This window comes from Ixodes scapularis, unplaced genomic scaffold, assembly GCF_016920785.2.
Source record: "Ixodes scapularis isolate PalLabHiFi unplaced genomic scaffold, ASM1692078v2 PGA_scaffold3__209_contigs__length_174095766, whole genome shotgun sequence".
NCBI classification, from domain to species: Eukaryota; Metazoa; Arthropoda; class Arachnida; order Ixodida; family Ixodidae; genus Ixodes; species Ixodes scapularis.
In genome coordinates this window covers 39,450,239-39,475,600 of record NW_024609868.1, presented here as the reverse complement: position 1 = coordinate 39,475,600, position 25,362 = coordinate 39,450,239, and the positions used below count along the sequence as shown (strand labels likewise).

Sequence of the window (25,362 nt, the reverse complement as noted above, 5' to 3'; positions counted from 1 at the left end):
TTTTTAGTTGATGCCCAGCCACAGGTACTATTCAAGTTTATTCGTGACCTGCGAAAAATTGCCCATGTTTTACCTGCTTTTGTTACTTCTGTAGCAAGATGTACCTGTGCTACCTAGGCAGTTACATTTGATATGTCGTACTTGATTCGTGACATGCGAAAAACTGACGTCGTCGTGCTTGCACTGCGGCAGCACGCGCCTGTCACGTATATGCGTGCAACGACTGTATCGGATTCTCGTTCTTTTTGGTACAAAAAGCAATTACTCGTTCATTTTATATTTCACTTGGTTATAGCGCAATCAGCGTAAATTTTGTTCCTGGGGTAACAGGCTAAGTACTTTTTGTTTTGCACCAAAAGCCATAGCTTTGCTTAATCATCACACTTTTAAACGTAAACAAGGCATTTTTTATGTTTAGATTGTTTTTGTTCACAAAATTCAAATTGCACGTTCGCAACGCTCATATAATCCAGATAAAATGAAGATTTCTAAAATATCTGAAAGGTGCGACAACTGAAAACTTTCGGAGCTCGAGCACGCACGCACGCGCCACGCGCGCACACGGACACGTACAGTACTGGAAAATATTTATTTTCCGCAACTGAAACCACTTTCGTTCGATTTAGACGAGGTATAGTATATCGATGCATTCAAGGTCGCATCCACCTACGTGATCAACGTTTGCACAAGTATTCTAAAAATGCTATCCTAAGCAGACTACGGGGGGGGGGGGGGGGGGGGAGCATCGGGGCTCGTGCCCCTCCTGGTAAAATACGTAAAGGGGGGAGGGCAGAGCCCCCCCCCCCCCCCCCCCCCCCCCCCCCGGGCCATGACCTTTACCGAGACGCTGTTTACGTGCCATGTGACGAGCTTCTACTAGTGGCATGTAAACAAAATAACGCACACAGCGACGGACACATGGCGATATAGATACGCTGAAAATGTACCTCCTAAAATAAACAACTGATAATTGCCGGTGTAAAAAAAAGTTGCGCAAAAAAACAACCTCCCCCCCCCCCCCCCGGGGGGCGGGGGGAAATGGAAAGACTACGCCGCTGATCCTGAGGTTCCTGAAGAAAACTCGAGAAGCGCTGGATGTTTTGAACATGGGCCGCACAAGAACGTGGAAACAGTATGACAAATTATCTTGTGTGATGGGTTTCTGCCACAGTTAGGGTCAGTGGCATATTTATAAAATAATATAAATAAAAGGGGTCATTCGAATCATTTGATTTTGCCGGGAACGCCAAAAAACAATGCAAACTACGCGAACGTTGAACAGGTGCCGCCATCTCTGTAGGACCTACCGCACTTTAAATTCTGCGATCGGTTCCGTTTTCATGTGTGTCCTTCGGATTTTCGGGGGTCACGGCGGTTCCGGAGGCTGCGGATCGGAAACAAGATGAGCTCCCAGAGATAGTTGAGCGACAAGGAGACACCGCAACCTCGGCAGATCGGGACGGAGCCGACGGAACATTGAACGCGGACGGCGCCGACTCGTCTGCGCCATTGTCGAGGTTTGCGGGAAGATGAGGAGCCGCAGGAATTCCGGAGTGCGCCTCGACTACTATCAGCGCCTGGTGTGTCGAACGATATTGGACTTTCAGGTGAGAACACAGGGAACGTCCACATGAAGGGATGGTGGCTAAATCTAGTTTTTCAGAGAAATCCGCTCCCTTGCTCGTGTTTCGTGCGCGGTGTGCGATGTAGTCGCACGCGGGTTCGGCGCTCTCGCGTGCACGAGCGCACGCGCTGAACGCTGTGTTTACATACCAAAATATTGTGAACCTCGGCGCCCAACTGACCTAGAGGTCTCGACACGTCGCTGAAATAATAGCCCTTCAATTTTCTTACGCTTTGGAAATGTGCAGGCAATGCAATTCTGCCCCGAAAATTCAATTTAAATAAATTATAGAGATGGTCGCCGCAGTCACAATTTGAATAGTTAGCTAATGTACAATTTATGCTTAAATAGTGTGGAGTGCCATGGATATCCGATGCTCGATGAATACGTTTGCACACGTAAAATAGAGTTGAATACACAACCCCGAACGTATCGATGTGCATTGAATGCGTAGTTCGATCGATCATTTCCTTGTGTCCAGCGATCGTTTGTTTCGCTTCAATTGCGCCTCGCTGTCAAGTTGGTCAATATTTTAATGATTATCTGAACCCATATGCATGCCGATATTTGCTGGATTGATTCCCTCAGGACCCTGTGAGCGGGCTGATACCGAGCCAGAAGCAGGGAGATCATGCCTGGGTGCGAGATAATGTCTACTCCATTCTTGCCGTCTGGGCCCTCTCGATGGCCTACAAGAAAAATGCTGACTTGGACGAAGACAGGGCTAAGACGTATGAACTTGAACAGGTAAGAAGAAAATGGAAAATTAATAGAATTTCTTCTGATGTGCAATCCTTTTCTGAATTCAGCGAGAAACACAATTGAACCTCTTCCATTGTGAGGATCAGGATTAATTGTTGCTAATAAAATTCGTTAAGAGAAAAAGGATGACTGAGATTTTGTCATATCGGCACCAGAGGAAAGAAAAAAGAATTCAGGGATGAGGCCTAACGGAAGGCAGAAAGAAAAATGAAAAGGTGTGTCAGAGGTAAGGGCACATATTGTATGAAAGGGCTTTCGTACGTTTGGGTTTAGCCAGGTAGCATCTCAATTGCACATATGCAGGGATGGGTACATCATTGCCAGTTACAGTTACTGTGTAGGGTTCTTCGTTTTCGGGTAAAACCTGATATTACCGGATTTTTGCACCCCGAATAGTTTTTATGCTCCCCGAATACGGGTCTTAAAATTAGCTGAATTTATAGGAAATAAGAACAATTCTGGATCTGTTTCAGAACTGCCTTCTTGGTCACTTGTTTGATCGTAACAAACTTCTTCGATTTGTGTTACCTCTGCATAAATTCGCTTCAGAATGAGTCAGATTGTGGAAATATACTGTAAGATTAGGCACCATTGCTATATCATATACTTTGTTGACTTTTGTTTGTATAAATAACACATTTCAGGTACGTACTTGCCCTTCATAAATAAGGCCCGAGAAAACCCAATTTCCTAATGGCTTCAGAAAGACCAGATTTCCCCCCTATCATTAGCCTGAAAAATAGCGCCCAATTTTTACCCCCATGATTTTTAAAAAATATAAAACCTGGAAACGAAGAACCCTATAAATATATGGGGTGACTGGAATAACCAGGATCTATCTAAAATGGGCTATAAAAATCGGCGCCTGCACATAGCAATCTAAACTTTGTGTCAAAAGTGTATTTCGCGGGTCGGTTTTTTCTGGTAAAACTAGAAAGTGTAGCTCTCTTTCCTTTAAAATATAGGGCCAAGAAACTTGCTAGGGTCAACGGCAGACGGCGACGCAGACAATTGAGTCAGGTGGCTGGATGCGTTCGGCACACATATTGATCGATGGTGCCAACTTCTTATAGAGACTGCTTGCGACCACCGTGGTTTATTAAAATATATGATCTTTTTGTAATGTACTTTTGGTTTAAAAATAATTGCAAACATTAAAAGCAAAACTTAAAGTAAAAAAAAAAAAAAAAAAAAGTGGTTGCATAACGACGGCACTTTTGCTGCCAGCAGGGCTTAAAGTCAACCTCCATTCTGGGTGGATCTCTCCTAGTTCGAGCACAGGTAGAGGCCCCCAGAAAAAGGACGTGGAGGGGGGGGGGGGGGGGTTCTATTTGTGTTTCTTCTATAACATTAAACCGACACTTCTACAGCTTATTTCTACAGCTATGTATTCTTTCAATTAATCCAGGACTTGTCATCTCTGTTCCCCAAGCACATGACTAAGACAGAGGGACCTTAGGTACAGCCGGACCCCCCCGCCAAAATTGGAGGCGGGTCCCGACCCCCTGAGACCCCCCAGACTTTAAGCACTGGCTGCCAGTGGATTTTTTCTGCGTGCCTGCTTTCTTTTACTGGTCGGCTACACCTTTTGACGCTGCTTCTTTACGCGCTTTGCAATTATTACTGCACATAATTTATATAATTACAGGTTGAGCGTTAGTTATAAAAACGAAGAAAAAAGGAATTCTTGCTTTCTAGCTGAACTTTCAGCACTGACCAAAAATATTCAGGCGTATCCCACTCGTCACACTGAGTATTGGAAGATGATCCCTCACAGAACAAATTATGGTAAGCAAATGCTCAAACACACCCTACCGTTTTTACTCAACAGCCTCACAAGTAATGATTTGGACCTTAGCTGAATACATGTGAAATTTGTACTGTCCTTGCTAAAAATGTAATCATGAATGACTGTCAAGCCACTGTATTTCAATCTTTATTTCCCTTCCCTGTTTTATAACTTGTTCGTTGTTCTGCTGCCGTCTGTCTTGCCACTGTAGGGAGCCGGAGACTCGTCAAGCTGTTCCTTTGCAGCTTTTTTCTTCGGCCTCCCCTTCATCATTGATGAGAAATAAAACTATTATTATATTATATTATATATCTATCAATATGCGCACCAAATGTGCCCTGCAACTTAACTCGGTCGTCTGCGTAGCCCTTCGCCATTGACCCTGGCAAGTTTTTTGGCCCTATTTTTTACAGAAAGGGAGCTACGCTTTGTAATTATACAAGAAAAAAAAAACTGCCCTGTCAAATACACCTTTGACAAAAAGTTTAGATTGCTACGTGGAGGCGCCGATTTTTATAGCCCATTTAGGAATCGAGCCAGGGTATTTCGGTCGCCCTGCATATAAAAAGAATGGGTTTTAACAAGAATGAAATTCAAAGCATTTCAAAGAAATCATAACAAAAGAGAAACGGGGTGTGGCTCTCATATCCTGGTAATACTTCAGTGACAGTGCAATAGGGTGGCTCGTTAGACACAAATCATTCAACACGAAGAAAAAAGTTCAATAAATTCAGTTTATGCATCACAAAAATTGAGATGAAACGAAAGAATTATAATATTCAGCAGAGCACGGCAGTTGCAAAATAATCTTCTGTAGTGTTTCATATACGCCAAATTTGCGCTGCTTCCTTGCGCTAATTTCGTCGAAAGTAATGCGACTTTCATGAATGTTGTTGTGCTTCCCGTTAGGCGTGTGTGAAGATGATGCGAGGCCTGTTGACGGCCATGATGCGCCAAAAGGGCAAGGTGGAGAAGTTCAAGATGACACAGAGCCCCACCGATTCGCTGCATGCCAAGTACAGCTCGGAGACTTTGGGCTCGGTGGTGGGAGACGGGGAGTGGGGACACCTGCAGCTGGATGCCACCTCCCTCTACCTCCTCGTGCTGGCTCAGATGACGGCATCTGGTCGGTCTTCCTTCCACTTCCTTCCTTTGTGTCCTGTGTAACTCTATCGTTGGTATTCGTCATTGTCAGTGTGAGCTATGTGTAGGGCATCTTATTCTGTGCCATGATTGAGAGTTTTGAAGGTACGAAAGGAATCCGGCGAATGCTCACTACGAGCATGCGCTCAAAGGCCGACAAATAATCTGTGTTTTTCTGCAGGGACGGTAATTTCTTTAGCGTCCCCTTTTCAGAAACGGTGAGGGGAGCCACGTTGGAGAGAGGTAAACTGTGGAGAGGATATAAAAAAGGAGCAAGCAGGCAAAAGTGGGAAGCGCAAAGTGTACCTTTAACCACAATGCACATGGCTATGGCCACCACTGAGCATGCTCATTATTCAGCCTCTGGGAGTGGCCATCATGTTGCTGGTCTGTGCAGATTGTCTTATAGTCAAGGGCTAAGGCACGGTTGCCGGACGGTGCCCCAACAAAGCGTTTTCCCACAGACGACAATCAGATCAGCTTTGTGAGCGCTTAGTTGCTAGCTTGCATATATGGGGCATTTCAAACTCTTCAGTGCTTGTTAAGAAACATGTTACCATAAAACATGTGCTGGAGTTAAAGTTGTTGTTATGGCTCTGTTTGTTGATAACTTTTATGTGCAGATTATGGTTGTTATGGTGAGCGGTATTCTTGTTTTCGGTAAATGGCTTCCTTATTGCATGCTTCCCCTGTGCTTGGTGATTTGTTCTTGATGTCATATTTCATGGGAAATTAGGGTATACATGTGCAAATAATTTCTAGTTTCCACAATTTGAGAGCACAAGAAACAAGTTAGTGCCTTAAAGACACAAAATCAAAAGCAATTTTACTGCTCTATTGAAGTTTGTGAAGAAAGGCATTGGATAAGTATACATTTACGTCATTGAGACATGATGACACTTGTTTGAATAGCTATAGTAGACGACAGGCTAAGAGTTGAGGGGGAAGCTGCTCTCCCCTCTTTCCATTTTAGCAGAGTCAATGCTGGAGAGGGGGTTGCCTCCTCTCCAGTGTTCACTGTGCTAAAAGGGAAAGAGGTGGGAGGGAGTTTCCCCTTTACCTGTCACCTGTTAAGAAACATATGGGGACTTTTATTTTTTTGTTAAACTAAAGTTTCTTTTCAGAAACGTTTCATTTGGATGCACTGCTTTGTAAAAAAAGTGCTTTAAGCGCGAAACACATGTACGCCGAAACCGTCCGATCTGACGTGCGGACTGCCGGAATGACCTTGGGGGGAGAGGGCTTTCGTAGCATCGGAGAGCGTGGAAAACCCTCGCCTCCGACCGTCGTATTGCGCGGTCGGACGTCGGATCGGACGGTTTCGTCGTACATGTGTTTCGCGCTTTAAACTTACTTTTTTTTTACACTGTTTTAATTAGGAATGGCGCGAACCACCCTAGGTTCGAATTCGAAAGGTTTCTATATTTTCGACCGTAGGTTGCGAATTTTTCGAATTCGAACCTTCGAATTCGAAAAATTTGCAACTTTCCAAAATTGTGGGGTTTTGAATTAGAAAAGTTTGAAGCTTTTATGGTTTCTAAAACTTCAGGTTCGATTATTTCGAATATTTGTTTACTTGGAGGTTCGATAAATTCAAAGATTTTGAACTTCCCTAATTTGAAATTCGAGAGATTCATATGTTTCGAATTTCTTTGGATGTAAAATTCGAAAAATTCAAACGTTTACAATTTTTGAAGACATAAAGTTCGATAAATTCAAAGATTTCGAATTTCTTTCTACATAAAGTTTGAAAAGTTCGAAGGTTTCGATTCTCAAAAACTTTAAATGTTTTCTTGTTTTTTTTTTAAGTCCAAGTGCGCAAAGTTCGAAGTCCGGTTTTCATGTTCCGCCACAATTTAAATTTCAAATAACGTTTTCACGCCTCACTGATTTTCACGAAGTCAGGTTTAGAAAAGTTTGGGTGTGATATTTAGACTGCGCGAAGTTGGTCAGGTAATTAAATGAGACGACGAGTGCCCCAGATGTGCTGGAATATTTGCCAGTGCAGTGACGTGTAACAATAAATCAGTAATTTTTACCGCCACCCCGGGGTGGTCATAGACCCTTTCCGAAATTCAGTGCCACCTGGTGGTTTGTAAAGCAGTTTAGCTTTTGCCATATCAATGGCGGAAAGGAAATTGTATCGGCACCGTCACTTTTGCAAGTCAACGGCACGCGAGGAGTTCTTCAGTGTAAGTTCTTTCTCGATCACTTTCAGTTCGATGGTGACCAAGAACCTGCATTCAAAACAAAGCTCCAACCCACTGAGGTGCCTCGGGAAAATTCTATACACCAAAATGCTTTAAAGCTTGTTTGCCGCCCGCAGATTGACTGAATCTTAGTTATTAGAAATAAACGCTTACGTAGCTCTTGTGTTTGACTCCTACGTTGCGTTGTACTGACCCCCCGAATGTACAGGCCTCGCATCATCCGCTTATAAGCATCTTCAACGTCTTCCTTTATGAGTCGCTAGAAGGCCGCCATTGGTATGGCACAGATGCCTTTCCACAGATGATGATAGCGATCAAAGTGGCCAGACTGAATTTCGGAAAGGGTCTATTAACGTGCATTACAAAGTACTGATCCTACGAACGCACTGTTTAACGATACTCATCCAGTTTGAAACGACCGGGGGCAGGCGGGTGGCTGAGGTTCAGAAAAACCTTGAAGTGATTTGGCAAACTGCCCCCCTACCCCCTTGCATGCTGGTAGTAATCCGATCGAACACCGCCCGAGTGACGCTGGCATATAGTAAGTTTAGTTTGTACATGATGCAAAATGGGAATGAAATTTGAAAGAAAAAGTGTAAGAAGACAGAAAAAAGGGGAGAGGACGTCTCAAACTCAACTCAGCTGAAAACTCAGATCAGGACAACGTCTCAAACTCAACTCAGCTGAGTTTGAGACATTGTCCTGTTCCCTTTTTTTTTTCTTCTTACACTATTTCTTGCGAATTTCACTCCCAGTCTCGGGATTTTGCATCATGATCAACATACACCAGCTCGCCTGCACCTTGACAATTTTTTTGTTTTTAATTGCTTTGGAGGTTTATTTTCTGGGGTAGAAGAAACGCGTGCAAAAAGCACAGAAGCTGACGCAACTTGAGGTCGAGGAGCGTTCTACCGTTCCAGTGGCGTCGGAAGAGGAAAAACGGGGAGGGGGGGGGGAAGGGGGGGGGGGGGGAGCTCCAGTCTCTCCCTCCCCCCCCCCCCTCCCAGATATTTCGGACTGTTAAAGATAACAATACGGTGAAAGAGGGAATGGTCGAGCTTATTTTAATCTGAAATTATTTATGCTTATGTATAGCTATGTCGCTCTTCACTGCATAAAATATTGTGTAGATGGTCATTGTTAAGGCCGGTTCTCACATGCAGTGAAGCGCTGATGTAACGCTGCTCACGTGCCGTCAGGTACTTATCGTATGCCATGAGCAACAGTTTTGATGGTGCGATAAAAAGCTGGTGAACGCTCCCATCGGCACGTGCTTAGCACGATGTCAGTGCTATGCTTGTAGCGCTCCGCTGCATGTGTGAACAGGCCTTTAGAAACTTGTTGTCAGGAGGCACTACTTGTCACATGCTCGGTGGCTCGAAAGTTCAAAGCTATGTCTTTTCGACCTAAATAACTGTGCCATTGGTAAAAAGTAATCAATTAATAAACATAACAATAAATGCAAAAATAAAAAGCTGGAGAGAAAAAAAAACAAAACTATCAAGAACCCGTCGGAAGTGTTGTATTCTTGCATATTCAGAGGCCCAGAACTATGAAACAAGTTTCTCCTACCAAAATGTCTACAGGCCAAAAGAAACACGTCCCAAAAACATAAAATAAGAAAAACAAAAATTTATGACGCGCTGAACTTAAATAATTTTAGAAATCCTCCCCCATGAGTTAATTTATTCCTCCAACGGGAAAAGAACAATAAATACATTATTTTGTATTCTGCAGATGGTAATGTTATGTACTGTCTCTGGTGTTAATTTAAATGCGATACCCCAAACAATGTAGGCGAAAAAAATTACCAAGTTTACGGTATAATTGTCCGTAGGTACATGTTTGGATATTTATTCGAAACTCGTCTTGAACAACAATAATCATATCTTAAAACAACACTCACCTAGGCTATATATAGATTATTCTTAAAAAGTTTAACATCTCTACCATAAATAGCTTTGGCTATAGCGCGCTTCAAATATGGCACAAACGACAATTGTCAAAAACCCGTTGTCCTTCCTCGCTCCTTCGGGAATCTATTTTTCTAAAACCAAGCATGACAGATGATTGAAATAAACGGCATTGTTTTTCGCAAGGAATGTGGCACCCCATGTAAAATTGCGATAAAAAAAATTACGAATGTACCTCACTGCTTGAATCCAAATGAAACCGCCCGCCAGTCTTTCGAAGTTTGACGAACTTCGAACTTTTACCCTAAAAGTTCGAAGTTCGTCGAACTTCTGACTTTTCAAGAATCAAGAGTTCTACAATTTTCGAATTCTTTAGATTAATAAGTTCGAAAGGTTGAAAATTATCGAATTTCTTAGCGTAGGAAGTTCGAAAGTTCGAAAAGCTTCAAACTTTTTGGTGCAAAAAATTCGAAAGTTAAAAAATCATAGAATTTTTTAGTCTATCAAGTTCGAAAGTTCGACAAGCATCGAATTTCGCAACGTAATAAGTTTGAAAAGCATCAAACTTCTTAGTTTAGCAAGTTCGAAAATTCGACTTCTATCAAATTTCTCGATATGGAAAGTTAGAAAATTCAAAATCTTTCGAACCGCTCGATTCGATCATCGAAACTTCGATTCGAAAAAAGTTTGCAGCATCCCTAGTTATAATGCACATAATGACCATGACAGTTTATGGTATGAGTATATGCGCTGGAGACAGGGTGGAGAATAAAAACCGAGGTGATTTAAGTCGCACTGGTTTTCCAGTGATGATTTAAATCAAACTTTACCCACTGTATTCCACAAAATTTTTTTTATTTACTGTTTGCTTATCACTTGATGCTTCTATGTGCATTTGTTTTATATTTAAAACAAATAATCATCAAACAAGAAATATGTATAGCAGAATAAAACTAAGTAATAAGCAGTGCTCTTCAGGGCAAATCGGAGTTGGTGAGTTACACAATGTCCAATGGCAGTGGCTGTCAAATGGGAATCTGCGGACCCTCCGGGGTTCGCGAAGGCATTCTAGGGGTCCGCGTTCATCAGTCAAGCCCGGCAATAAATCTTTTTTTTCCTGGTCGAGAAGAAACGTTTCAGTTTTTGGGCGAGTTTCCTCGTGTGCATGTCAAGAAGAAAGGTCTGCTTTACACTAGCCCTTACTGAAATCCATTTATTCAATTATTATTATATTTACCCTATACCTTCCCTCACCCCGAACGGGGTCCTCCATCATCTCCGCCGATCCACAAGGGGTCCGCAAAACATTGATGGTTGAGAACCACTGTCCTATGGCAAGAAAACCAAACAGCAAAAGGAAGAAACAAGTACAAGGAAAATAATATCATATAGTGCAAACAAATTAAAACATAGAAACAAAAGTGCAAATGGAGCTTTTTCACAGCTAAAAAATTCAAGCTGCATTTATCTTAGTATAGCGGCCGGTTTAGATCAATATAAAGTTGTTAATTAGACTGTACTTTAAATTTACAGTAATTCTTCTGCACTGTTTTCAGTGATTGGACAAATTGGTCAATCACTCTGCCATATTTAAAAATACATCCAGTAACATTTCTCTAGACTGCCTGCAATGCACACTAAAGCATTTCATACTGTAAGAGTCTCCTAATCCTCTCTTTTGCAGGGCTGCAGATAGTATTTAATCTAGATGAAGTTGCCTTCATCCAGAATTTGGTATTTTATATTGAAACAACTTACTGCATACCTGTAAGTATTAAGCACAATCATTTACCTTTACACACTAGTGCTTCTGTAAGCATAGACCAAAGAATTCCTTCAAAATATGCATTGCACAGAAATGAGGATGATTTAGTTGGACCTAGCTAGAAATCAACAAAGCATTTAATTAGTATTTAATAACTAAAACTTCAATTATAGAAACAACAACACGGTTGTAAGTAGCTTATGGTAGAAATTACCCTGAATGCTTAATAACCATGACAATGGTTTGAGCATGGGCTTAATGTGTTTCAGTTTTAAAGAAATACATGACTGAGGATAGGAGTGATATGATATTGGCACTGGGAAAATACTTCAACCCATATTTAATGATGGCAATTTAGTAACAACTAAAGAGTAGGTGGACTCATCTTCATTGTGATTAACTGCCTTCCATGTTCTACTTAAGGGCTGACAACACCTTGGTTTTTGATGAATGTTGTATTTACACCTTCTTGTGAGCAAACAATGCTTGTTTTTTTATCTAAGACACAAACCATATGGTAACTTTTTTAAGGACTATGGAATTTGGGAACGTGGTGACAAGACAAATCACGGCTTGCCTGAACTCAATTCAAGCTCAATAGGAATGGCAAAGGTGAGGATTTTGAATTTTAAGTTTTAATTGCTTCGGTATTTGCCATACTGCAGGGATTGGCAATCAGCTTATCTTGAAAGGAATTAAATGTCAATATCTGACTCATAAATCAGTTTTCCCATTGCTAAAAGCTGAATTCTTGTTGGTCTTTCAAGTTTTTGGAAACATTAATGTTTTAATAATTTTTTCTACTTCCAGTGACTGCCAACTTCTGTTTCCTTTTATTTATGTTTTGAGGGTTTTAACATACAATTTACCTCACAGGATGATAGTGTTTACAGGGCGACCACGCATTCCTTTTACAATTCTAATAAAAAAAAGAAATACTTCAATATTAGTCTTAACTATAGTACTTACAAAAGCGAAGTGCACACAAAATTTAACAATTACAAAACCAAAGTTATTTTAATTGTAATTAAGATATATTGTAGTCTTATAAGTTGCTGTCAATTAGTTGGAAAGATTAATTTTATTCACAGCATTAATTGTAAAATTAATCACCAGTGCCAAGTGTTCTGCTGTGCCCTTAATTGTTGTGTTTTAATTCAGGCAGCCCTTCAAGCGTTAGACGACCTGGATTTGTTTGGAGGCAAGGGAGGCCCCTTTTCAGTGATTCATGTCTTAGCTGATGAGGCCCAAAAATGCAATGTGGGTAGCATTTTCTTTCTTTATCTCCCTCAAGTCTTAACATTCAATTTGCTCATAATTTCCTATAACTCTTGTTTCTCAGGCAGTGCTACAGTCAATGCTTCCAAGAGAGTCGAATTCAAAGGTAAGCATGCTCCTACATTTCTTTTAAGAACTGTTCAGTGACTCAGTGAGAGATTGGATAGGACCATTATTCTTAGTTTTGGGGGATGGTGAGAATGGAACATATTTTTGTGCCCTTTTGACATTTTTATGGGAATTATATATTTCTCCATGATATGAAGTAGTAAGCAAATGCTGGATGTTCAAACACTTACATTCAAACACTGGACAGCATAAAAGAATAAGGTAACTTCAGTTAACTGTGATAAGGCTAAGGAAGCTGCAGGCAACATTACTCCTTAAAAACGAGATTTTCCATAGATCTTGGGTGTAACATATAGTGTAGTCAAGCACTTTGTTTGCTATGAAACGAGCCAGATAAATTGTCTGTTATTTAACACTATTTCACCCTTTTTTCTTTCTTTGCTACTTTCTCGATCTAGGAAGTAGATGCAGCACTGTTGTCGGTCATTGGCTACCCTGCCTTTGCAGTGGATGACCTGGACCTCATAACATTAACCCGGGAAAGCATCCTGCAGAAACTCAGGGTAATGAAGTCAATTCAAGTTTATATGTCATGCCAATTAGCCCTAGGCATGTGCAAATAGTGAATTTAGAGTTCAAAGCAAATAGTGGTTTTGGCCAAATATTTTTCAATCCAATATCAAACAGTTTCTCCAAGTTTTTCACTACCATGTACCATGTTAAAACGAAAATTCAGCTGAGCTTGTGAAAATTGTTCCCAACCTTCTATTTCTCCACCTCGAAGCTCAGTTAATTTAAATAGCTATATGAACTGTGGCATGTAAAATACTTTTTTGTCACAGCTATACTAATCAGAAGGAGCCTGCTTACTATAAGTGTGCTTGCTATATCAAAATATTCTTCTATTTCAAATGAAAAAAAAAAAAGCATGAATGATGAACATGGGCTTTTAAAGGGACACTGACAGGGTATTTATGCTTGCCAGGGTTTTTATTTGTACATGACAGATGAGAGATCAACAACCGAAAACGCAATTTGCAGCTCGAAATTTTTTTTTTTTTTTTGCCTGATAATTGTTGATCAAGAACTGGCCGTTTTGAGTTTCACTCACTCTCTTTTCAGTGGTCACGTGTCGTTTTCTGTGGCTTAGACACAACCACCTAAGATGATCAAAGTCGTAGGTCATCGAAAACACACACTCAATACTAAAAATAGACCGAAAATATGACACCCATTTTTTGTGGTTTCTACAAAATCACAAATACGTTGTTTAAAAAAAAAAAAAAAAAAAAGAAATTGCACAGTTAGGTGATTTTTTGGAAACTTTCTCCTCTATATTTCTTTTTCCCCCAAGTCCAGTTTTGGTTTCGGTTTAGAGCAGTTGTGTTTTTTGACTTTTTTAAAAGTATATGTGATGCTGTAGCAAAATATTGATTGGGTAGTCTTCTAACACCATAATAAATTGCCTGGCAAAAAAATTAAAAAAACATTTTTGGGGAGTGTTTGTGTCTAACTCTATTTTTTTATGTTCTAGGGCAAATATGGTTGCAAACGGTTCTTGAGGGACGGCTACAAGACAGCAAAAGAGGTAACGCTCACAGTCGGTTTTTGGATGTTCTTTGTCGCTACCTAGATGCGTCCACCCTTCCGAATATACTCTAATTGTCTTGTTTTAAATCCCATTATGCTTCCATTTGATTTCCATCCCATCTTGATCTTCAGGATCCGACAAGGCTTTACTATGAATCTTGGGAACTGCAACATTTTGAGAACATTGAATGTGAATGGCCTCTCTTCTTCTGTTACCTAGTCATTGATGCTTGCTTCAGAGGAGAACGGCTCGAGGCAAGTCATTTGCACCTGGAAATGTATCTGATTAACAACTTACTGCCATTTTAATGCCACGTTTCACATGCTGTAAAGCTTTCTTTTCATTGGAATATTTGCTGGAAGGGAATCCCAGATGGAACATACTAAGAAAAGTATCCATGCTCAATTTACATTAAATATGAAATATTCAATTCTATCTAAAGTAAATTTTTAATATTTTGATTAGTAGATTCAGTTGAAAATTCATTATTTGCACTCTACTAATAATATGAAGGGCTAAAAAGTGTGTGCTCTTTCTAGGTGGAGGAGTACTCGGATGCCCTGGAGCAGCTGTTGCTTCGTACAGAAGACGGGCTCAAGCTCGTGCCTGAAATGTATGCCGTTCCGCCCGACAAGGTGGGGGAACTTATCCTTCAGTTTCCTTTATTGTAGTAATGGCATGGTCTCTTATTGTTTTATTCAAAGTTCCTATCACCGATAGAGCTCTTGTTAAGTAATTACCTCCGAAGAGAAGAAATTTGTATGGACTGTCCTCCAGAGCATCTTGTCGTGCTCATTGGAATGTACAAAAACTGTGATGGCAAACTTTATAAAATTTAAAATTAACCTTGGACTAATTTGCAAGTTGAGATTTGCTTGGAGTTGCTTAGACTTTGCACTAGGCATAAGGTCTGACTACTCTGGATTAGGCTCCTTGGGAATAATCTACACCTTGAGAAGTGTACATGTTGAAGGGATCAAACATTAGCTATGAGGCAGTTTTCTAAGAACATTCTTGCCATATTAGAAGGCATGCTTGAAGGCCTCATTAGAAGTCTGACTTCATGTAATGGCCAACTCTTTGGCAGGTTGAAGCAGAGTACAAGGCCCCCCACAGCCAGCAGCGCGTTCATGTCGGCATGACGCCTTTCATGTGGGCACAGTCCCTCTTCATAATCGGCCGGCTCTTGCAAGAGGTAATGGGAATGTGCTGGTTGAAGTGCTGGGAGTCTTCTCAACTAGATGACCATTCTAGGGTTTCATTGTCCCTGGAGAATTGGATCCACTAAACCGAAGATTAGCATCAGAGAAAAAGCCCGACGTGGTGGTCCAAGGTGTGTGGATGCCAAGGTGTCATTTTGATTCAGTCAACTGTGAAAACTCTTCAGTTGCATTTGTTATTCAGTCTTCGATCTGGGTCAAGGAGACTGTTTTGAGGCACGTTGATCGCTGATTGATGTTTTGCATTTCAGTTGTGGTGCTTGCTGAAGATCATATCATCCAAGAAAAGTTGATGCACCACGAAATATTTGTGCAAACGATCCAAGATGTCCCGGATTTTGAGGTCCTGCCTGCCAGAGTTCTGGGGCACATTTACACATACTTAGGTCAGAGCCGACATTTACATCTTGCCTGCTGAGGCAGTAACGATTTCTAAAATGCTAAAGTTTTGAGTTGAACTTCTAAGCTATGGCAACAGCTTGAGCTTATTTTAGTGGTCTTGTTTGGAAATCGGAAATCTTGTGTTGTGGCAAATTGGGCCAGAGCCTCCACAGTGCTTTTCAGTTTGCTTAGTTTTAAAAAGCTTACTGTGTCGTTTTGCTGGAAGCATGTACATATCTTTCCATTTACAATTAAATTCTAGGTTTTGAGAGCTAAAAAGATAACTTAGATTTTTATTTCATAGTACCTGTCTTAAAAGATATGCTCACATGTATACGAAAAGAAGAGAAAAGCTGTAGTTTCTTGTAGGTTTCTAGCCTTAAACTAGAGTTACTAGTACTTGCAAAAATGAATTACCTCATCAGCATCTTACACATGAACTCAGTAGATGCATTTCAGTGCATGCATATGCATATCGGTACAATAATCCCTCGTTGTAACGAAATCGCTTTTTTCAAACTATTGCTTTTATCAAAGTTTAACATGGTTCTGACCGAATTGCACGCATTTTTAACTGGACTATTCGAAGTGTGTCGGCGGCCGACCACGCACCGAAAGCATGCAAGCCTACACGGAGGCGCATGGGAGACCCTTGCGTTCCCTCCTCCTTCTCCACTGAGGCATATGGCAAACTGGTAAGACGGAGTAAATGGGTCATGGAGGGCAGAGTGCACAGAGCTTGCAGAGCGCCGCTTCTGATGCCGATGCGCTGATGCGGGGTCGCGGGCAGGGAGCAGCATCAACGTTCCGATGCTACTTATGGTGCACGCGGCAGGCACTGCCCAACTCCTGTCAGAATGGGGGCAATGGAGCAATCAAGCCCGGAGGAGATCATCCCTTCAAGAGTCCATGATGTGCGTGCCTGCAGCATACTACACGCACACGTACATCGTATTGTAGATTGGGAGTGTCCGAAATCAGCAAAGAATTCAACATTCCGGCATTGACTGTTCGACATTGTCCACCATTTTGCAGAACAAGCAGGGCATATTGGGCAGGTTTCAGAAGTTTCTCATGCAGGAGAGCCCACGACTCGTAGATGAAAGATCGCCAACTGCTTTGCGCATGTCGGATTTTCTCTCGTGGACATGCTCGCTGAGCTGGCGCACGATTTTCGTAGATGGAACATGTCTACAGGAGTGTGTGAAAGCATATTGGCAAAGCCACCGAGGATAACTTTGATTCATTCCCACTTCTCGATGCGGACATTCCCCTTGTTGCTCCTGCCACGGAGGCTGTGATCGTAGCCATTGCGCGCAGTCAGGATAAATGTGAAGCGACGTCGTAGATGCACCTCGGGAACACGAAACATCCAATGGCTGCTTCTAAACAAAGTGGAGTGCAGCGGTGGTGACAGTGTTCTTGCAATGCCTGGAGCAGTTCAAGGAGAACTGACCCCGGGTGAAATTATCGGCAAACTCCACTTAATTTACGATAAGGAAAGAGGGACATATAAGACAGAGTAACCAACACGCTCAACCATCTACAGGGTGTCACAAAAGAAAATTTACACGGTCTTTTTTACTGCAAAAATAAACTAGGCATCGCCGAACGCTCATTCTCCGCCCAAAGGTAGAGCTAGAGGTCACAACCAGATGCCAAAGTTTCAGCCCGATCCGATAGCGTAATCAAAAGTTATTAGTGATTTTCTGAAAATTTTAATGGGAAAATGGAGCCCATTTTTTCCCGTTTTTGGTTTCTGGTGTCATAGAGCCCCATGTGTTTGAAAACTCGGTCGGCCGCCATTTTCCCATTGAAATTTTCAGAAAATCACTTATAACTTTTGATTAAGTTATCAGATCGGGCTGAAACTTTGGCATCTGGTTGTGACCTCTAGTGCTACCTTTGGGCAGAGAACGAGCGTTCGGCGATGCCTAGTTTATTTTTGCGGTAAAAAAGACCGTGTAAATTTTCTTTTGTGACACCCTGTACATTCCACTTAATTATTTGTTTAATCGGCAAAGCTGTATCGGGATGTTCATAGCCAAGTTTTGTTTGATTAAATATACGGTCAGAGTGTTCTGCAGTGTTTCCATCCACCTGCAAGGCTGCTGGCACTGTTGTTTTTGGCTCTATCGCTTTTATAGAATCATTTTGCCGTCCTGTTGACTTTGTTATAACAAGGGATTACTGTACTTACTACTAATGTACAATGATGTGGTATTCTTGACCCTATACCACTGGAAGTGTTGTCTGGGCCTGTTATAGCAATTACTGAAAGTTTCTATAAATGTTGCCGGCCTTCCGAGTGTGTGACCTTTCCTTTGTGCTTAGGCCGCAGCTCCAAGTTGAATCTCAGTGGACGTCAGTCGAGAGACGTGGGCATCCTTAGCACAAGCAAGATGTACTTGTTCAAGGATTCCCTGCTAGTCTTCACTCCGCAGGTTTGCAATCACTTTTCTGACAATTAAAATGCATCTGTGAATCTGCAAGCTCCTGATACTTTAAGAGTTTTTAACATTGTGACAACCAAAGGTAAAGAAAACACAGAATTGGGACAAACCATGCAAAGATCTCAAACTGCTTTTGTGGGTGTTTAGTCTGAAGGCCTGCAGCTGAAGTGGTAACTAGTGTGGGTTGTATATCTATGGTATCACGCCTGTCTGGGCTTATTGTGGAGCTTACCTGCCTAGTCGCTAAGGTCACTCGTCGTCTTGAGCGTTGTGCGAGATTATGGGTTTTAATAGTATTGGAACTTGCTGGAATGTGCTGGTGGTGACGTAGGGAGGAACGACACATTAGACTGGCTGGAGGTCGTGCTATAATGGCGCCGGAGATGGGAAATAAACACCTGTGCTGAGTACCTGTCCCATTTCTGTATTTCTTCAATTGGATTTTCACAATGTTGAAAGTTCATCAGCTTGGTTGTGGGTTCCTATTGTTAGTATTAAATTAAATACTGTAAACAACTTAAGTTTCACGAGGACCTAATTTTCGCGACTTGTATAATATTTTGAAAAATAAGTCCCTCGAATATGTTTTCCTATGATAACAAATACATAGCATTCCACATTGATTCGCATAACTTTGTGCCTGCGAAATATTCCTGGAAACCATACTTCGCCGAATTCGCGAAATATGGAGCCTGCCAAAAATAAAGTCGTTTACAGTATTAGGTTTTTTCAGATCTCTTAGAAAAGGAATGATTCTTTGACTACCATGCACCATACTTGGATGAAAATTCAGCTGAACTTGAGAAGGTTGTTCCCAACCCTCCACTTGTCCACTTCTAAGCTCGGTTATTTTAACATAGCTGTATGAACTGTGCCATGTAAATGGCAGATTTGTTGCAGCTATTCTAATTAAGGAGATTTATAAATCTGCTTGCAATATGCAAAACTTTTTCTTCTATTTCAAATCTTACAAAAAAAAAAAGCTTGTGGTATACCTAAGCACTTTTTATGAGTTGTGAATGCGAAAGCATGCATGTCATTCTTCCGCTCCCTTATATCGTCTGCGGCGTATTTGCACTGACGGCAGATCGCACGCTCTCTTCGCCGCTCTGACCTTGGACGCTTCATGTTACCGGCGTGCCCACGCAGCGCCATGGGGGTGGCGGTCGTTGAAACTGATGAGCAGTGGCCAGTGGGAGCCTCGTCTCTTGAAACTATGACGTGCGCCAGCCAATGGGACCGAAGCTGAAATCCATCAGCTTCACTCCGCTCCTTTGAGATCGGGGAAACTAGGTGCCAGGCTTTTCGCGTGGTTTCGAAGCTGAGACCCGGCTCCACTTGGAGAAACGATTTAAGGTGCCGTTTGGCACGGCTTCAAAGCTGATGACGTCGGCCCGCTCCATGGGACAGTTAATTCTTTTGCATTAAAAACAAAAAAAAAACCAACACGCACAAATGATGAATGCGGGCTGTCAAGGCATTGCTGCCTAACATTTGCATAATTGCGGCGGGTTAGCTCTGTTGAGTGCTCTTCTCACCAAGCACCTGTGCACTGCGGGAAAGCAATACCCGCTAGAGCCAGTGAGCTCCGCGGGCATTGCTTCCCTGCAATGCGCGGGTGCTCGGTGAGAAGTGCACTCAGCGGGGTTAACCCGCCGCGATCGAGACTTCAAATATCGCACTTCACTTTGAAGTGAATATCGAGTAGTGTATTATTTGAAACTACTATTCAAAATTTCGAATATTCACACAGCACTACTTATCAATATTCACTGTTTTGGCCCATTTCCTTACGATTAAGCTCTTGTGATCTCTTATGACGAGAGAACACACTGGGACCATCTATTGTATTTTACTAAAGTGAAGGTTTTGCAGTATTTGCGAGATCAAATGTACATACCTGTTATGAGAAATGGTCGTTTATAACATTGTCGAAAGTTTTCCAAGCCAAGAAAGAATAATGCATGAACCAAATAGTAAGTATACCAGAATTCCAAGTGTTTCATCTAAAGACAAAAGAGCACTCAATAGATGATGCCAGTGTGCTCTTTTGTCGTTAGATATATTCAAAAGTTCTTAAGGGGCCTTCAAGTGGATTCCGAGATTGTCTATTTATGGTGATAGCTTAATCTACAAGCTCTAAGCATCCTACAAAAAACCCGAAATTACTCCTGGGCGGCCCATTTCCGACAATACCTAATCAAGGATCATGACACGCCTTCCTTCCTGCGCCTTGGAGCAGACACCAGGGGTTGCCGTCAGACGGCATTTTCAAACAATAATTGCTGTATTACATGTCCTACACCCAAAGACTCAATGTTTTTGTCAAAATATATTGCGCAATGTGCCTAAAAAGAGCAATAATAGTAACATTTGGAACCTCCACATGATTAAGTATTTTCATTGGTAAAATAGTATGGAGGCGGTGGGGACCTGGAATGGCCCCCTAAGAGAAAATGGTGCCGGTGCATTTCTATTGCTGCAGGTTAACAGGACGTCTTGCCATCTAGAAGTGGTCATTTTTATTGACTAAAGCCCAACAAACAATATACCATGAAAAACAAGCTTCCACAAAAAGTGCTTGAGCGCCCCTTTGAAGGCCCTTTCACACTCTTGCAACCAAGTATGACCGAGAGACGAGACTTCTTAAAACCTCTTAAAATTTCTTAGGATGAGAGAACACACTGGCACTCTGGCGCTATCTATGTGGTGACCGTGGAACTGCATTTCATAAGAGCGAAGGTTTTGCGGGATTTGCGAGGTCAAATGTGCGTAATACCTGTGAGGAAGGCTCATTTCTAACGTTGACAAAAGTTTTTCGAGCCAAGAAAGAAAGGATAATGCACGAGAGAAATAGAAAATATGCCGGACCGCCAAGTTTACACTGCTACCCAATAGATGGCGCCAGTGTGTCCTCTTGTTGTAAGAGGTTTCAAGTCACAGTTTTAAGAAGTCGCAAGAGTGTGAACGGGCCTTGAGGCACTTGGTCGTAAGCCGTTGCAAGCGTGTGAACCAGCCTTTATGCTCTAATGTTGCCATTCATGGGGATGTACAGTTTGCAGACCAGCACCGGTTTTACCTGGCTTCAGACACTGACCTGCTGGTTGACACTTTTAAGACGGAGGTGGCCTACCTGAAGTCTGCGTGGCGCATGCTGGGGAGGCCAACTGTGATTCTGCCCGTTTCTCAGGACTTATTACGTGAGGAGCCACTTGTATTTTCCCGATTTGCCAGGAATAAGTGACTTAATTTCCCCAATATTTGTGCTATAGTACGTAAAATGTAGGCCACAACTCAGCAGTTTATGCATCTTTAGCAGCCATAGCCATTAATAAATTTATTTCTGAAACTTCTTCGAAGGAGTAGGGATCAGACCTATAGTCCGTTGCAACCTAAGAACGAAGGGCGAGGGTAAGACGGGCTGGGGAGGAGGAAGCAGACGGAATGCTAAAGAAAGAAGGAGGTTTCCCCTTCTCTTCTCCAGCGTTCCGTCTGCTTCCTCCTCCCCGGCCCGTCTTACCCTCGCCCTTTGTTCTTAGGTTGCAACGGACTATAGGTTTAAAAGCAATTAGCTTTCTTAGAATCTTCAGGCCACTTGAGGTATGTTTCTGGCCATTTATTTTACTAGCTAAATTTAGCGGGGGAAATGACATCAAATCTTCTGCTAAATCTAGCGGGGCAACTGAATTTTTGTAAAGGTCATGTGACATATTTTCCCACTAAATTTAGTCGGAAAATCAATGTCATACAACCTCGACACCAATCCAGTTTCCCCACTAAATTTAGCGGTTATAAAGAAAAACCCAGTAAGGCTTTCAAGAGCTATCCATTCATTCTCTGCCAAACCTAATTGTTTTATTCAAACTAGGTATTTATTTGTTGACCGTGCCTTAAAAAAAAGTCTAAGGCTAACATAGGTGTGCGAAATAAACAAAGAATCTTGCATGAAACTTAAACTTAGATGGATGCTCAGCTATTTTCATAGAAAGGGTGAATAAACCCTTTTGTTTACCCAAATATTTCTCTTTAAATCCCGAATCTGAACACAATATATCACAAGCCATGATGCAGGAGGCTTTCAAGACCCTCCCCATCTTGTGCTAAAATATATATTTTTTTCCACAACATCTGTTGTGGAAAATTTGAATCTTTTACTGCAAGGTAGACTTGTCACATTAACATTCATGAAGATCCATCTTTTTAAAATACCAACGCCAACCCACTCTGAAAGAATGCTTCTCGTAAGCAAGTGGGTGTGATGCAGTGAAGCAAAATACACAGGATCATGCTGTTTACTCTGCTAGTGGTGCTTCTCCGCAGTGCACCAGTGTCTTGTGAGAAACGCTCTTAACAGGGCTACTTAATTTGTTCAGAGACTTCAAATAATCAGAAATATTGCAAAAGCAGAGTACGCTCCATATTCAATATGAAGGTCGAATTGAATTGTGCATTATTTATATTTATGGTTGAAAATTGCAAAAATTTGCACAAGCATTGTGTAATGATCTGGCAGTGCAGCAAGGCACAATACTGAGAAAAGAAATGAACTTTTCTTGCAGCGTAATTCCTTACATTTTAGTGAAGTGTAGCAGAATGTAACAGGATGGGTACTTTGGCACAGTCCGGCACAAATGGCACAACAGTCACAACACTACTGAATCGTTCAAGGTTGTGACATGATGCCCCAAGTGTGCTACTGCAAGAGTGCTGGCAGATTCGGATTGAAATCAGGTTGATATAAAAAAATGCACTGATAACCGTACATACCAATGTAAATTTCAGCCTCTGCAACAAAGAGCGTTTTGACATGGGTTGCCCTCCACGAACCTTGTATTTTTTTTTCAAAGAATGTTTTTAGAGCACTTAAAGTTTTTGTTCTTTTCAGAGAATGGGAAAATTCCGGGAGAAATTATTGCCACCATAAAGAAGCTAAAGAGCGGGTATACAACAGGAACGAGGTACGTGCGGGGACAGAACTTTGTCCGTTTCCAATCTTCATCAAACACTCCAGTCAAATTTTTCTGTTTCCTGATCATATACTTTTAAGCTGGGGCTTTAATTTACTCGAGTAATAGCCGGACTGTTTATGAAGAAACCCTGAGGGTTCGCTTTTCTGCGAAGCACGCGAATCGCCAATTACCGGAATCGACAGCATGATTCCAGCGGTTTACAGGACAGAGATAATGCCTTCGCGCGAAGATATCACCTGTGAAGATTGCATTTGTTTGGAGAATCGTGTTCTCGGTCTAGTTATTCGCTATGTAATTTATGCACAACGCGATGATTGGTTATATATGTGCTTCGCGGGAAAGCAGACGCAAGGGCCTTGTTCATAAATAGTGCAGCTATTACTCAAGTTAATACGGTACTATCCTGCTTCTGTTGATTTTGAAGTGTTTTGCAATCCTAGACAATAATGAACACGCTTCTCCACAGGATATTACTTGGGACTTTGGATGAGTTTGTCAGTACCTCCTCCGTTGCTAGCTTGAGCTTCATTGGAAACATTGAGGAAGGTCATCCAGAACGTGAGCAGACATTTACTTCTTATGTTTGTTCTTGAGTCTTGCTTTTAGAGTTTGAAGATTCCAGATCTGTATAGCTAGTAGTATATCACTGCCAAAACCTAACCACATACACAGGTATTGTCAAAGATAAGACACTGGAAAGAAATCTATTGCCAACTGTGTTAGTATAGTTGCATTCACAGAGTGAGATATGTGAACCCAGTAAAAAGAATACAAGAGAATATTTGCAAGTGGCTGTAACATAGACAACATTCTGGTGAGCCCTGAAGATCTCTTTTGATGAAAGCCCAGTGTTTTTTGCAGTAGCTACTGTGGCATAAGACCAATTATTGGGGTTGGAAAGTTTTTTTGGACATGTCAATGTGTGAGTAAATGATCTAGAGAATTTATTTAATAATTAACGAGCAAGTTCTAGTTAACACTGCAAAAACTCGGAAAATAAGTGACATAAGAATATTTCCGCTCCCATTTATGTTCAGAAGTTTTCATTCATATCAATGCACACATCAGATTCAACTGTGATTTAATTCCAATCATCAGACAGATTTGTGAAATTTATGGTAGTGCTTAATTAGGACCGAGTTAAACCGAGTTCAATATTTTTCAATAGCAGTACGTATCTGTCTCGCATTACAAGCTCAATTGGTCCTCACATTGAAGAAGTAAAACTGGAATATCTTCACACACCAGCATAGTGGTTGGACAGCAATCTAATCAATCAAATTAAAATCAACTTTGTCTCACTTTCATTGTTTCAGACATTGAGCACAGCTGTTTGACTGTGACTGCTTGATTGTAGGTGTACCTGCGGAATTGAGAGATTACCTGAACAAGGAATTCAGCAGGAAGGACCTGCGAAGAGATTCCATCTTTCTGAGGAGGCAGTCCATCTGCCCCAAGAGCCCGGCTGTCCACGGCACCAGCCACAGGAAACTCGGTGTCTCGGGTGTCGTGAGACGCTCGCGCTCGATTTACGCCGACAACTTCTTCTCTTTTGGTTGGTGCTGACTTTGCCTTTCCAATTTCTGGGAACTGCTACCATCTGAGCATTGTTTGTAATAAAGCATCTCTCATAAAGATAGCTTAACCTAAGCGGCATGATTCTTTTGTTGACATCTTGTGTTCAGGTCATCATTCAGTAGGCATTACAGTAGGAAGGACGCTTGAAAGTGAACAAATTGCACAGAGCAGCGATGCACAAAATTGAAAACAATAAACAGTAAAGAACTCGGAACAAAAAACACTTACCTGGTTAAAACAAATATCCCGCTGTATAGAGAACATTTCCGGGGACCAACTGGGGAAATGCATGAATTTTCGTCTCATTATTACTGGCGACTCACGTTACTGCATAGAGAGGAGAGTAGTGATGGTCAAAGGCGAGAGGGAGGCGATGTCACAGGGTGCAAGGCAATGCACGTGCGGATGCTGGGGCGAGTCTGAACTTGCAGGTGTGCGGAGTGCGTATGCCTTGGTTTGTGCTGCAAAATGGAGTGTGAGCGAAGTACTGGCACTGGTCCAAGCAGGCCGCAAAAAAAATTAAAGGAAGATCCATTAGTGGATTCTTCAGGAATGTGTTAGCACGGTTCTTGGGAAACACCACACATGTCCCCCTTTGGGAAGCACTAACACTGAC

General features: G+C 41.8%; 1 protein-coding gene across 2 annotated transcripts in view; it reads left to right on the top strand.

The window, feature by feature from the left end:
• Nucleotides 1-1,310: 1,310 nt before the first annotated feature.
• The window catches only part of LOC8026199 (probable phosphorylase b kinase regulatory subunit alpha), a 34,298-nt gene continuing 10,246 nt past the window's right edge, over nt 1,311-25,362 (top strand). Inside the window, exons 1-19 of one of the 2 annotated variants that reach the window (XM_029967351.4) lie at nt 1,311-1,607; nt 2,213-2,371; nt 5,085-5,301; nt 11,126-11,208; nt 11,738-11,818; nt 12,368-12,466; nt 12,549-12,590; nt 13,012-13,116; nt 14,088-14,141; nt 14,276-14,398; nt 14,684-14,779; nt 15,232-15,339; nt 15,399-15,477; nt 15,616-15,750; nt 18,080-18,189; nt 21,254-21,398; nt 23,084-23,156; nt 23,635-23,726; nt 24,526-24,723. In XM_029967351.4, the coding sequence (XP_029823211.1) occupies nt 1,530-1,607; nt 2,213-2,371; nt 5,085-5,301; nt 11,126-11,208; nt 11,738-11,818; nt 12,368-12,466; nt 12,549-12,590; nt 13,012-13,116; nt 14,088-14,141; nt 14,276-14,398; nt 14,684-14,779; nt 15,232-15,339; nt 15,399-15,477; nt 15,616-15,750; nt 18,080-18,189; nt 21,254-21,398; nt 23,084-23,156; nt 23,635-23,726; nt 24,526-24,723 (2,077 nt within the window). In that variant the 5' untranslated portion in view covers nt 1,311-1,529. Of the gene's footprint in view, nt 1,608-2,212; nt 2,372-5,084; nt 5,302-11,125; nt 11,209-11,737; nt 11,819-12,367; nt 12,467-12,548; nt 12,591-13,011; nt 13,117-14,087; nt 14,142-14,275; nt 14,399-14,683; nt 14,780-15,231; nt 15,340-15,398; nt 15,478-15,615; nt 15,751-18,079; nt 18,190-21,253; nt 21,399-23,083; nt 23,157-23,634; nt 23,727-24,525; nt 24,724-25,362 lie in introns of those variants that run through there. The other variant, XM_042292392.1, reaches the window with a different exon arrangement.